This window comes from Catharus ustulatus, chromosome 6 (genome assembly GCF_009819885.2).
Source record: "Catharus ustulatus isolate bCatUst1 chromosome 6, bCatUst1.pri.v2, whole genome shotgun sequence".
In the NCBI taxonomy this organism is placed as follows: domain Eukaryota; kingdom Metazoa; phylum Chordata; class Aves; order Passeriformes; family Turdidae; genus Catharus; species Catharus ustulatus.
Window position 1 is genome coordinate 5,353,644 of NC_046226.1, and position 14,411 is coordinate 5,368,054.

Genomic DNA, 14,411 nt, shown 5'->3' on the forward strand with positions numbered 1-14,411 from the left:
CAGCATTGAAAATGTCACAGGTTTTCCTGTAGGGGAAAAGGCTGCACACCAAAGACAGCACAAGCCCCAAAGCCAAACACTCATGTTTGAATTTTCTGTGATTGATGGCTGAGAGAAGCTGCTGTGCAATGCTGATGGTCTCTTCACTGCACACTCCTCATCCTTGCTCGTCTCAGGGCTTCTACAAAGCCAGGTGAGGGTTTCTTCCTGCTCTTGCCTGGGCTGAGACCAAATAGCCTTGGGGTGCCCAGTGCTGTTAGCAGGAGAGCTGGTGAAGGGCACTCTAAGCCCTGCAGCTTTCCCTTCCAAGGCTCCAGAGACACAGGGACAGAAAGTTGTAGCCTAAGCCTGATTACAGTCGCACTTTGTTGAGCTTGTCTGTCCTCTGGCATCTCTCCTTCAGGTCAGCCAGTGTAAATCTGAGCTGCTTTCACAGGGAATTCAGGGTTTGGCCAAACTGGGGCCCTCCTGCAGGCAAATGCCAAGGAAGGGCTCTCACTTGTGCTGCAGGTGCCATGGAAGGCCCCAGAGCAAGAGGGCATTTCTTGTCTGGTGGGACCCCCTCTTCACAGTCTGGCCTTGCAGCTTAGCAAAATCCACGTGGACATTTAGGGACATTCCAGCACTGACGTTCACTTCACACCTTTCCATTTTCTCATAGGAAAATTCTGAATTTTCCTTCTGAAGGAGATGGATTCCCTCCGTTGATGTATTTGGCACAAAGGTTCTTCTTACATGCAAATGCTTCCAGGTAGCCTGAAACACATCTGCCCACCAACAACCCCTTTTGTCCCACTGGATCATGTGAAGCACAGTGCAAAAGCAGCACCTTTCTCTCCTGTGAGAGGAGCTGGATTCACAGCCCAAGGGCCTGACACTAATGTAGATGTTCCCTGTGTCTAGCTGTGTGGGGGTGGTTCCATTAGCCCAGGGAACAAAACAAGTGACAGAGGAAAATGACCTGAAGTTGAGCCATGGGAGGTTTAGATTGGATCTCTAGGAAATATTCCTTCAACAAAAAGTATATTATGCTTGGGAACAGGCTGTTTAGGGACAAGGCTGAGTGCCCAGCCGGAGAGGTTTCAAAGTCATGTGGATGTGACATCTGGGGACGTGGCTGATTGGTGCAATAGGAAGCGTTCAGTTTGCCATTGGACTGTGTGATCTCCTGGGAATTTATCAACCTCACTGACTCCAAGACTGAGGTGTAGGTCAAGCAGTGAGGAGTCAAAGCTTAGACTCAATGATCCTCAAGGCTGCCTTCCAAAACGGGTATCTATGAGATTGCCAATGGAGGGCAGATGAGAATGAATCCAAAGGAAAGAGCAATGGCAGATCTTTGAAGAAGCTTCACTCAAAGGCTGCCTTAACCAGTACACCAGGGCCACTCTAAAGGGCTGAGCCAGGGTGGGGACAAAGGGTGGAGCTGGTTGGGTTGTGATGTGCTGTGACACCTGTGACATCACAGGGGACATGTCACAATGGGGGCAGCTATGCAAGGCCCCAGCAGGTAACGCTGGGCCAGTGTTGCTTGGGCAAGCGGTGAGTGCACACGTGGTGGGGAGGCTGGGCTGGGGACAAGGGTTGGGGCAGAAACGCTGCCCCCAGGGCTGGGTTCTCCCCCTGCATGCAGGGACAGCCCCGGATGGGAGAGCCTTGGGCAGGCCACCATTCTTCTGCTCCTGCTGTTGGGGCAGTGGTACAGGTGTTGCTGCCTGCCAGCTGTCTGGGGCCCTGTCCTTCCTGCCCTCAGAGCCCTCAGCATTCCCATCCCTGCTGCCCCCACTGCTCGCTGCCTCCCTCACAGCCCCACTCAAGGCCTTCTCTCCATCTTCCTGCAGACCATGAATTCCATTGTGCTGCTTTTTGTGCTCTTGAAAAGCCTCATCCTGTACCCACAGCTCGTGGGTGATTCCTGGGATGAGGAAACACGTTTCCGCATGGAAGTGCGTGCAAAAGAGCTGGAATGGGAGAGGATTCGGCAGGAGCTGGAGGTGGAGATGCTGACCCCGAAGCAGGTGCAGATCCTGCAGCTGTCAGCTCTTGCTGTGCTCGTGTTCCTTATCTCAGTGCTATGGCTGATGGGGTGCAAAAGGAGCATGAGGAGAGAAGGCCACGAAGAAGACGACAATGAAGAGGAAGTCGGCAATGTTGCTGCAAATGGAGAAGACAATATTGAGAATGAACTTGTCAATGAGGCTGCAAATGCAGAAAACAATGATTTTGCATGGGCAGTATATGAAGGTGGCAATGATTTGGAAGACAACACTGGAAGAATTCTTATGGAACACATACAGTGGCCTGTACAGGACCTGCAGGCAGGCTGCGAGTGGTCAAAGAACCTCATGGATAATTTTGCACTTTACTTTGGACACGTGTTAGCAAACAGTTTCTACCCAGGCCTGCAACGAGCCATTGGGGTGGGCAGTGCCTTCGAAGGTTGGAGTCCACGTGAGCAGGATGTTGTCTACCAGGTGCTCATTCCCATGACTCCTCCCCAAGGCCACAGCTTCCACCTGGAGCTGGACTCTGCAGAGGAGAGGCACGTGAGGAACTTCCGTGTCCGCGTGCAGCTGGAGTGCACCTGCACCAAGGAGCAGCAGGCTGAGAGCATGCTGTGCTTCCTGCACCACCCTGAGGAGGAGCTGAGGAGCAATCAGGATCCCAGCCTCCTAGACACCCTGTGCACTGACTCCTACCTGGATGTGCAGAAAACTGCCCGCTGGTTCTACCAGCTGGTGAGAGCCATCTGGCCAGCACTGCCTCAGTCACACAACTGGCATTTAAAGCTGCTGCCCTCCACACGCTCCTGCCAATTCCAGGTGACCTCTCGTAGAGAAAGCTTCAGGATTGAGATGTTCTTTGGGGTGCGCAGAGGTGACTCAGACGTCTTTGTGAGCAGCCAGCCTAGAGAGGCTCACACCCAAAGCACAGCCTGGCCTGAGACCGTATGCTGTGGCAGAACTGAAATTCTTCCAGTACATTGCTAGGCAGGCCCCCTATGACAGTTTGCACCTCAAATGCCTGCAGTTCTTCTCCCATCTTCTGCTGGGCATTGGCTTTTCCACCTACACCATGAAAACCATTGTCATGCACCTGCTGAACACCATTCCCATGTCACAGTGGAGCAGGAGACATTTCCTGAGGCGATTGACTGATATCAGTGAGAGCCTGCGCTTATCCCTGGAAGTGAAACACCTCAACCACTTCATTGTGGGCAACCAGAGGCTTCCTGAGAAGATCAGTTTGCCCCAAGATGTTCAAATGGCTGAGCCACTCAATCTCTTCCACCGCCTGGCGATGGATCCGGTTGCCCACTCCCAGGGCATGGAGGAGTACCTTGATCTGCAACGTCGACTCGAAGCAGTCCTGAAACCTGATGATTGAAAGAGATTCCCCTGCACGGAGCTGTGCTTGTGCTGCTCACAGCTGGCAGCAGAGAGACACCTTATAGTACAAATCTGGTGCTTTAAGAAGAAGAGGATGCATGCAAAGGCTCTGGCAAATGCCTCTCCAGCCGCCTCAGCAGGTTGAGGTCCACGGGAGGTTTTATTCTACCTCCTTGTATCATTTCATTTTTCAAAGAAGGCACCCAGATCTTCATAAAGCCCTGCTGGAATTTCCCCACTCCTACGAATGCAAGTGAAGAGAGATCATGCCGTACATGCAGGGCCAAAGTACCCAAACCCACCTGTATCATGCACTTGTGCCAGGTCTTTGAGAAGGGCCAAAACTTAGAGCATGAAAGAAGCGGGAATATGGGTCAGAAAATGAAAAACTAAACCGGACTAAAAAGACCAAGAGGAAAAGTCAGCCCTGCATGGCTGGCCTCACTCAATGGATGGTGTATTTCCTTATGCTTGAAAGGAACAACTTTAGGTCATCATTGGAAAGACTGTCTTGGAGCATGACCTGAAATTTTGTGTCTATAGGAATATAGATTTTTTTATTTTTATAGATGTATACATTCTATATACCTATTATATACAGTAAAGAATATAAATTTATCATATATATAGTAAAGTGCAACAAAAAAGAACAATACACTAATATAAATAATATCAAATTCAAAAATATGTCATTATTCTCTCCTGATAAAAAATAATTTGGGAGAGTTGAATATGTAATTATGTTTAAATAATTATAATAGGGTACATATTAAGTGTCAATATCTGTTGTAAAACATTACTATGTTTAATGAATTTTTGGCTGGAAGGACTTCATAAAGTAGATGTATTTATACATATATAACATACATATAATAGATAGAGGCTACAGACATGTATTATTATAGTAAAAGAATTAATATTTTATAGCATATGCATATTATACAGTATATATATGATATTATTTTTATACACAATTAAAGCCATATTTAGGGTCACTATCTCTTGTGACCCATATTAATGCCCTATAGTTAGTGCATTTATAAACAGGCAACCTGGAAACTGCTTTGATCTTGCTTCAATAAAATACAATATTGCAGAATCTGGATTGTGCAAGATCTCTATTTATTTTCCAGACCTATAGTACTGGTAAAAATCACTCGCTGTGAATGTGGAGTTGTGAACAGACTCCTTGAACTCAACCAAACGTGACAGTGCCCAACTGGTTCGTCATCAGAAACTGAGCCCAGCTGCCACCAGCCCCTGTGATCACAGAATCCCAGAATGGCTTGGCTTGGATGGGTCCTTAGAAATTGTCTTGTTGCATGCCCTGCTGCCAAGGACAGGGACACCTTCCACTAGGCCAGGATGCTCCAAGCCCCACCCAGCCTGGCCTGGAGCACTGCCAGGGACAGGGCAGCCACAGCTTCTGTGGGCAGCGTGGGCCAGGAGCTCAGCAGCCTCAGAGGCCACAATTTCCTGCACATCTGCAGCCTAAGCCCTCCCTGTGGCACTGGGAAGCCACTGGGCCTGGCGCTGTCCCTGCAGGCCCTTGCAAACAGCCCCTGTGCAGGTCTGTGCTGGGCCCGGGCAGGACACTGAAAGGCTGCAGGAAGGTGTCCCTGGAGAAGCCCTGGCAGAGCCCTGGGGCCAGGAGTGCCACCATGAGGGCAGCAAGCGGGGTCTGGCACGGCCGGCGGGGGCGGGAGGGCACAGGGCGGGCGCCGAGGCCCTGGCAGCTGGAGCAGGAGCTCTGCAGTGCGGGCGGCACAGAGCCGTGGGCTCCCGCAGCTCTGCATCCCTCACGGCTGAGGCAGCTGCCCAGGCACAGCCGGCTGGGGACACGCGGCCACCCCGGGGCCACCCGCAGGGGGACCCTGCTCTGGGGCCAGGCCAGGCCGCAGCAGGGAGCGCCCATGGGGCTGTGCCCGGGGAGGGAACGGCTCTGCCCAGGGACAGGGCTCTGCCAGCAGGGACAGCAGGGACAGCAGTGCCGGGCACAGGGACAGGGGGACACAGGGCTGCAGTCACAGCCCAGGTGCTCTGGGACACACCCAACACATGGACAGGACAATGGGTCAGGCAGGACGCACCCTTGGCTGTCCCAAATCACCTCCCTGTTCTCTGTGTACTTTAGCGTAGCTTCAAGGAGGATGTGTTTGTTCTGTGATCTTCCCAAGCACACAGGTGAGGCTGACATGTCACTCCTTTCCAGAGTGCTCCTTTCTACCCTTTTTTAAGATGGGTGGTGAAATGAAAGGGCCAGGAGACTTGCTCCCTTTACAGGCCTTTATTGGTGAAATCAGCTTGCGGGGAAAGCCCGAGGGGATGCACAGGCCGCTGCTGCTGCTCCCGATGACGGCCTGGAGGAGGAGGAGGAGGAGTGCAGCTGTGTCCTCGCAGGCAGAGCTGGGTCTTCTTTCCTTGATGGGATCCCTGGGAAGACCACTTTTGCTCATGGTCTAGGCATGTCACGTTGGTGGGACGCTGTCTACATCATGGTGGTAAAATCCGAGCAGCTCAGGGTGGTCTACATCATTTTCCCAGCCTGTGGACACTGGTCTCAGCTCCAGCTGTCATTTGGGCTCGTTGTCCTAAGGGGTGTTAAGTCTGAAAAATGTCCCAGTGTCCCTTTTACTCCCCTCACTTGCATGCGAGTCCTTGATGTCATCCCACTCCAGGTGCCATTTTTAGGGAAGCAGTAGCAGCACACCCGATGAAGGGAAAAGGAGATACACAGGTGAGACAGAATGGGGGCTGGGGGCAGAATGGGGCCAATAGTTTAAAATTAACAATCACCAATTAACAACCACAACAGGGCAAAGCTTAACATTAATAATTGTACATGAAAAACTAATTCTTATGAACATGTTCATAACAGGTGGAGTGGGTTCAGCTTAGCTGAATGCCAGGTGCTCACTAAGCCATCTATTTCTCCCTAGTTGGACAGGGGAGAGGAAATAAGGTAGAAAAAAAGTAGGAAGTTGATTTAAAGCTGGTGACTAAAGTGAAAAACTGAGAGTTTTTGCACACAAAAGTAAAGGAGAAAAAACACTTAGTCTCTGCTTCTCATAGATGAGATATGTTTAGCCACTTCCTGGGAAGAAAGCAATTTCTCTATTTCCTCGTCTTCTTGCTCCGGCTGAGATATTGGGCCTATTGTACCCCACTCACCTTAACAGAGCCAAGTGATACTTCCTAAGCAGAGCTCTGTTCAGCTTAGAAACCCAGCCGTGAGTGGCCTCTAGCTGGAGCCAGAGGTTTATGTATTGCACTCTGGTCCTGCAGAAGCATAACAAGTGAATGGCTGTTCTTGCCCTCTCCAGAACAGCAATCTTCCCTTGTCTCTAGTTGGTTCCCAGTCTTGTTAAAGCACCCTGAGTAGGGGAAGAGGGAAACTACCATCTGCAATTGCTTGACTAGCCCAAATTACACCTACAGGGGAATAAAGGATAGGAATTGCTCACAAAACTACTCAATGATTTTCTCTACTCCCCTCTAGCAGCTGTTTCTTTCCTATGGTGAGCCTTTCTTTTGTGGGGGTGATGCAAAATGCAAGAAAACAAGCAGAGCCAGCAGTCAGACTGCAAGTTATGTCACTGCAAAGAAAAGGGGTTAATCTCTCACTCTGAGCAAACAAGGGTTAGATGAAAACATGCCTGTGTGGAGTGTGGAATGCTGCAACAGGTGGCAAAGGCCTGAGTGAAGGGAAGGAAAGAGATCTGGGAAAGGGTCTGAAGATCAAGTCTGATGAGCAGCAGCTGAGAGGCTGGAGGGGCTGAGATTAGTGAAGAGGAGGCTCAGGGGGGACTTTCTTACTCTCTACAATTCCCTGACAGAGGGTGGAGCAGCCAGGTGGGGCTCAGGCTCTGCTCCCAGGCAGCATTGGACAGGACAAGAGGAAATGGCCTCAAGTTGTCCCAGGGGAGGTTTAGACTGGGTATTAGGGGAAACTTTCACCTCTGAAAAGGGTTGTTAAGGGTTGTCAAGGCTGCCCATGGAATTAGTGGCAGCGTCATGCCTGGAGGCTCTTAAGGAATGTGTGGATATGGCACTTGGAGACATTCTTTCAAGGTGGACTTGTCAGTGTCAATTGGACTTGTTTGTGCTTGGACTTTCTACAATCTTAGAGATCTTTTTCAATCTAAACAATTCCATACTACTGTGATGGGGACCCAGTTGCAACCCAAAGAGTATTTCATAAAATCATTCATAGCAACTTCACTCTAGTGCTAAACCTTATGCAGCTGCTTCTCCCTGTGCTCTCCTCATCTTCACTTCTACCCTCAGTCTTGGGACAGGAGAATTGGCTTTGGTGGGGTCAGTGGTAGTGGGAAAGCCTCATGCCAGGGGGTCATAGGTTTATTTATTTCTGCCAAGATTGGAGCTGCCTCCAGAAAAGGCTGTAATCTCTAAAGTCTCTATTCACATTCTTTGACCACTCTGAGGCGACTCAAAGGCTGCAAGAGATTTTGGTCAATCTGAACGCAGATCACAGAAAGCACTGATCTGAAACCGGCTGAACAAGCAATAGATAAAATCCCTTAGTCACATCAATCCCAGGCTGTGTTTGCCAAGCAGATGAAAATGACATGAACAGAAAACATGTAGGAAATGGTGGAAGTGTTGCCAACTTCCAAACAGCATGATTCTAGAATACAGCATGTTTCATGTAACAATGAATGGAAGGACCTGGTGTGCCAGTGTTATGACCCTGTGCTGTTTGAATGTCAATTATCATAAAAGAGGGATATTACAGTATTATTATAGTTTGATAGATAGATAGATAGATAGATAGATAGATAGATAGATAGATAGATATACATACTTATAAAGATCACAATATTCCTTCAGTATTTTTAAATTCAGGCAGGGCTTTGACCAGCTGCCCGTAGCAGCAATCAATGAAAAAGAGCCCACGCATGGAGGACACTTGGTTTGCTGAAGTACCTTTGGCTTTCCCCCCTGCCATCCTGCTGGAGCCATCTGACTTGATGGCAGGATCAATGTGGGCATGACACAGCCCAGGTGCTGGCAGCTGTGAGCTGACTCAAGCCATACAGATGAGCCTTCCATGTCAGTTTGCACCGGTGCTGGCAGCTGAGCCACTGGCAACAGGCCACCACAGCCCACTGTCAACGTGCCACCTCTGAGGGTCACACTGAGGCAGGGGAGGGGGGTTGGTGGCTCTTCCAGCTCCTGAGCACAAGGTGAGAAAACAGAAACCCTGTTACATATCAAGGTCTTGGACTGACACATGGTAACAGAGGCAAAATTGTGAGATCATCTAGACAGTACCAAGATGGGTCCACTCAAATCCATGTCACCAGCATTGAAAATGTCACAGGTTTTCCTGTAGGGGAAAAGGCTGCACACCAAAGACAGCACAAACCCCAAAGCCAAACACTCATGTTTGAATTTTCTGTGATTGATGGCTGAGAGAAGCTGCTGTGCAATGCTGATGGGTCTCTTCACTGCACACTCCTCATCCTTGATAGTCCCAGGGCTTCTACAAAGCCAGGTGAGGATTTCTGCCTGCTCTTGCCTGTGCTGAGACCAAACAGCCTTGGGGTGCCCAGTGCTGTTAGCAGGAGAGCTGGTGAAGGTCACTCTAAGCCACGCAGCTTTCCCTTCCAAGGCTCCAGAGACACAAGGGCACAAAGCTGTAGCCCAAGCAGGATTGCTGTAGCACTTTGTTGAGCTTGTCTGTCCTATGGCACCCCTCCTTCAGGCTGGGCAGTGTCAATCTGAGCTGCTTTCACAGGGAATTCAGGGTTTGGCCAAACTGGGGCCCTGCTGCAGGCAAATGCCAAGGAAGGGCTCTCACTTGTGCTGCAGGTGCCATGGAAGGCCCCAGAGCAAGAGGGCATTTCTTGTCTGGTGGGACACCCTCTTCACAGTCTGGCCTTGCAGCTTAGCAAAATCAACGTGGACATGCGGGGACATTCCAGCACTGAAATTCATTCTCTTTTTTCCTTCTGCTTGGAAGGGCATGGATTCCCTCTGTTGATGTATTTGGCACAAAGGTTCTCCTTACATGCAAATGCTTCCAGGCAGCCTGAAACACATCTGCCCACCGACAACCCCTTTTGTCCCACTGGATCATGTGAAGCACAGTCCAAAAGCAGCACATTTCTCTCCTGTGAGAGGAGCTGGATTCACAGCCCAAGGGCCTGACACTATGTAGATGGTCCCTGTGTCTAGCTGTGTGGGGGTGGTTCCATTAGTGCAGGGAACAAACCAAATGACAGAGGAAAACAACCTGAAGTTGAGCCATGGGAGGTTTAGATTGGATCTCTAGGAAATATTCCTTCAACAAAAAGCATATTAACCTTGGAAACTGGTTGCCTAGGGACAAGGCTGAGTTCCCATCCTCAGAAAGGTTTAAAAATCATGTGGATGTGGCATCTGGGGACGTGGCTGATTGGTGCAGTAGGAAGTGTTAAGTTTGCCATTGGACTGTGTGGTCTTCCAGGACTTATTCAACACAACTGACTCCAAGATTGAAGTGTAGCTCAAGCAGTGAGGAGTCAAAATTTAGACTCAATGATCCTCAAGGCTGCCTTCCAACATGGGTATCTATGAGATTGCCAATGGAGGGCAGATGAAAATCAATCCAAAAGAAAGAGCAATGGGAGATTTTTGAAGAAACTTCACTCAAAGGCAGCCTTAACCAGTACACCAGGGCCACTCTAAAGAGCTGAGCCAGGGTGGGGACAAAGGGTGGGGCTGGTTGGGTTGTGATGTGCTGTGACACCTGTGACATCACAGGGGACATGTCACAATGGGGACAGCTATGCAAGGCCCCAGCAGGTAACGCTGGCCCAGTGTTGCTTGGGCAAGTGGTGAGTGCACACGTGGTGGGGAGGCTGGGCTGGGGACAAGGGTTGGGGCAGAAACGCTGCACCCAGGGCTGGGTTCTCCCCCTGCATGGAGGGACAGCCCCTGATGGGAGAGCCTTGGGCAGGCCACCATTCTTCTGCTGCTGCTGTTGGGGCAGCAGGACAGGCATTGCTGCCTGCCAGCTGTCTGGGGCCCTGTCCTTCCTGCCCTCACAGCCCTCAGCATTCCCATTCCTGCTTTCCTCATTGTCATCTCACTCTCTACTGGCCCATTTAAGCCTTCTCTTTATCCTCCTACAGACCATGGATGCCATAGGATTCCTTTTCTTGCTCCTGCAAAGCCTCATGCAGTACCTGCTGCCCGTGGGTGAGGTTGAGGATGAGGAAACACGTCTGCGCATGGATCTGTTTGCAAAGCAACAGGAAGAGGAAAGGCTTTTGCTGGAGCAGGAGATGGAGCAACTTACCCTGAAGCAGAGTATAGTGGAGCAGTCCTTGCAGCTCTTAGTCATTGCTGGGCTCCTGGTCCTTCTCTTGGTCCTGTGGTTGATGGGGTATAAAAGGAGCCTGAGGAGAGAGCAGCCAGAAGAAGATGATGTTGGAAACGACTTAGAAAATCGTATTCAAGAGAACATAGGAAGGACACTAGTCGAGCGAATACAGTGGCCTGTACAGGATCTGCAGGCAGGCTGTGAGTGGACAACTAACCTGATGAACAATTATATGATTTATTTTGGACATGTCATGACAAACAGCTTCTACCCAGGCCTGCAACGGGCCATTGGGGTGGGCAGTGCCTTCGAAGGTTGGAGTCCACGTGAGCAGGATGTTGTGTACAAGGTGCTCATTCCCATGACTCCTCCCCAAGGCCACAGCTTCCACCTGGAGCTGGACTCTGCAGAGCAGAGGCACGTGAGGAATTTCCGTGTCCGTGTGCAGCTGGAGTGCACCTGCACCAAGGAGCAGCAGGCTGAGAACATGCTGTGCTTCCTGCACCACCCTGAGGAGGAGCTGAGGAGCAATCAGGATCCCAGCCTCCTCGACACTCTATGCACCGACTCCTACCTGGATGTGCAGAAAACTGCCCGCTGGTTCTACCAGCTGGTGAGAGCCATCTGGCCAGCACTGCCTCAGTCTCACAACTGGCATTTAAAGCTGCTGCCCTCCACACGCTCCTGCCAATTCCAGGTGACCAATGGCAGAAAAATTTTCAGGATTGAGATGTTCTTTGGGGTGCGCAGAGGTGACTCAGACATCTTTGTCAGCAGCCAGCCTAGAGAGGCTCACACCCAAAGCACAGCCTGGCCTGAGACCTATGCTGTGGCAGAACAGAAATTCTTCCAGTACATTGCTAGGCAGGCCTCCCCTGACAGTTTGCACCTGAGATGCCTGCAGTTCTTCTCCCGTCTTCTGCTGGGCATTGGCTTTTCCACCTACACCATGAAAACCATTGTCATGCACCTGCTGAACACCATTCCCATGTCACAGTGGAGCAGGAGACATTTCCTGAGGCGATTGATTGATATCAGCGAGAGCCTGCGCTTATCCCTGGAAGTGAAACGCCTCAACCACTTCATTGTGGGCAACCAGAGGCTTCCTGAGGAGATCAGTTTGCCACAAGATGTTCAAACAGCTGAACCACCCAATCTCTTCCACCGCCTGGCGATGGATCCGGCTGCCCACTCCCAGGGCATGGGCGAGTACCTTGATCTGCAACGTCGGCTCGTAGCAGTCCTGAAACCTGATGATTGAAAGAGATTTCCCTGCACAGAGCTGTGCTTGTGCTGCTCACAGCAGGCAGCAGAGAGACACCTCATAGTACAAATCTGGTGCTTTAAACAGAAGAGGATGCGTGCAAAGCCTCTCCAGCCACCTCAGCAGGTTGAGAGCCATGGGAGGGTTTATTCTCCCTCCTTGTATAATTTTCATTTTCCAAAAAAGGCACCCAGATCTGCATAAAGCCCTGCTGGAGTTTCCCCACTCCTACGAATGCATGTGAAGAGAGATCATGTCATACATGCTGGGCCAAAGTACCCAAACCCCACCTGTAACAGCATTTGTGCCCGGCCTTTGAGAAGGGCCAAAATTCTGAATATGAATGAAGTGGGAATGTGGGACAGGAAAAGGAAAAAGAAACAGGACAAAAATGACCAAGAGGAAAAATCAGCATTGCGTGGCCAGGATTAGTCAATGGACATTGTCTGTCCTTCTACCAAGAAATGACACCTTTAGGTCAGCATCGGAAAAACTGCCTTGGAACTGACCTGAAATTTTGTGTCTATAAGAATCTTGATGTTTTTTACATAGATATATACATTATGTACACCTATTTTATACAGTAAAGAATATAAATTTATCATATATATAGTAAAGTGCAACAAAAAAACCAATACATTAATATAAATAATATCAAATTACAAAATCTGTAATTATTCTATCCTGATAAAGAATAATTTGAGACAGTTGAATATGTAATAAACTTTAAATAATAATAATAGAGCACATATTAAGTGTCAATATCTGTTGTGAAAAATTACTACTGTCAGTGAATTTTTAACTGGAAGGACTTCTTAAAATAGATGTGTATATACATATATAACATATATATAGTATATAGATGCTATAGACATGTATTATTATAGAAATAAAAAATAAAATTTATAACATTTGTATATGATACTGTATATATATTAATATTATTTTTATATACAAGTAACGCTATATCTAGAGTCGCTATCTGTTGTGAGCCACATTAATGCTTTATAATTAGGGCATTTATAAACGGCAACCTGGGAACTGCACTGATCTTGCTTCAATAAAATGCAATATTACAGAATTGGGAGAGTGCAAGACTCTATTTATTTTCCAGACCTATAGTACTGGTAAACGTCACACGCTGTGAATGTGGAGTTGTGAACAGACTCCTTGAACTCAACCAAACTGACAGTGCCCAACTGGTTCTCATCAGAAACTGAGCCCAGCTGCCCCCAGCCCCTGTGATCACAGAATCCCAGAATGGCTTGGCTTGGAAGGGTCCTTAGAAATTGTCTTGTTCCTGCCCTGCTGCCAAGGACAGGGACACCTTCCACTAGGCCAGGATGCTCCAAGCCCCACCCAGCCTGGCCTGGAGCACTGCCAGGGACGGGGCAGCCACAGCTTCTGTGGGCAGTGTGGGCCAGGAGCTCAGCAGCCTCAGAGGCCACAATTTCCTGCACATCTGCAGCCTAAGCCCTCCCTGTGGCACTGGGAAGCCACTGGGCCTGGCGCTGTCCCTGCAGGCCCTTGCAAACAGCCCCTGTGCAGGTCTGTGCAGGCCCGGGCAGGCACTGAAAGGCTGCAGGAAGGTGTCCCTGGAGAAGCCCTGGCAGAGCCCTGGGGCCAGGAGTGCCACCATGAGGGCAGCAAGCGGGGCCTGGCACGGCCGGCGGGGCGGGAGGGCACAGGGCGGGCGCCGAGGCCCTGGCAGCTGGAGCAGGAGCTCTGCAGTGCGGGCGGCACAGAGCCGTGGGCTCCCGCAGCTCTGCATCCCTCACGGCTGAGGCAGCTGCCCAGGCACAGCCGGCTGGGGACACGCGGCCACCCCGGGGCCACCCGCAGGGGGACCCTGCTCTGGGGCCAGGCCAGGTCGCAGCAGGGAGCGCCCATGGGGCTGTGCCCGGGGAGGGAACGGCTCTGCCCAGGGACAGGGCTCTGGCAGCAGGGACAGCAGGGACAGCAGGGACAGCAGGGACAGCAGGGACAGCAGTGCCGGGCACAGGGACAGGGGGACACGTGGCTGCAGTCACTGTCAGCAGCACACAGGAACCTTCTCACTCTCTGCAACTCCCAGACAGGACGCTTGGGCTGGGGCAGGTCAGGCTCTGCTCCCAGGAAACAAGGGAGAGGACAAGAGGGAATGGCCTCAAGTTCTGCCACAGGAGGCTTAAATTGGGTGTTTCTCCTCTGGAAGGGTCAGCAAGCACTGGCACAGAGTGCCCATGGAATTGGTGTAATTGTCATTGCTTGAGGCACTTGGGGAATGTGTGGATGTGGCACTTGGGGACATGGTTATGAAGTGGACTTGCCAGGGTCAGGTCTGTGGCCTCTGACTTGATGTCTGGGCCTGTGTGGGGTGGGACACAGCCCAGGTGCTGGTAGCTGTGAGCTGGCTCCAGCCATACAGATGAGCCTTCCATGTCAGTTT

The 14,411-nt window shown here is 50.4% G+C and overlaps 2 protein-coding genes across 2 annotated transcripts; both read left to right on the plus strand.

Moving 5' to 3' along the window:
* Window positions 1-1,844: 1,844 nt before the first annotated feature.
* Window positions 1,845-3,387, plus strand: LOC116997349 (inositol 1,4,5-trisphosphate receptor-interacting protein-like 1). The gene is given in 2 exon segments (XM_042779376.1): window positions 1,845-2,948; window positions 2,950-3,387. Coding segments are annotated over 2 exon segments (1,542 nt in total).
* A 7,144-nt stretch (window positions 3,388-10,531) lies between these two features.
* Window positions 10,532-11,980, plus strand: LOC116997351 (inositol 1,4,5-trisphosphate receptor-interacting protein-like 1). The gene has a single exon (XM_033061898.1). The coding sequence runs from the start codon at window positions 10,532-10,534 to the stop codon at window positions 11,978-11,980; it is 1,449 nt and encodes a 482-aa protein (XP_032917789.1).
* Window positions 11,981-14,411: the final 2,431 nt, after the last annotated feature.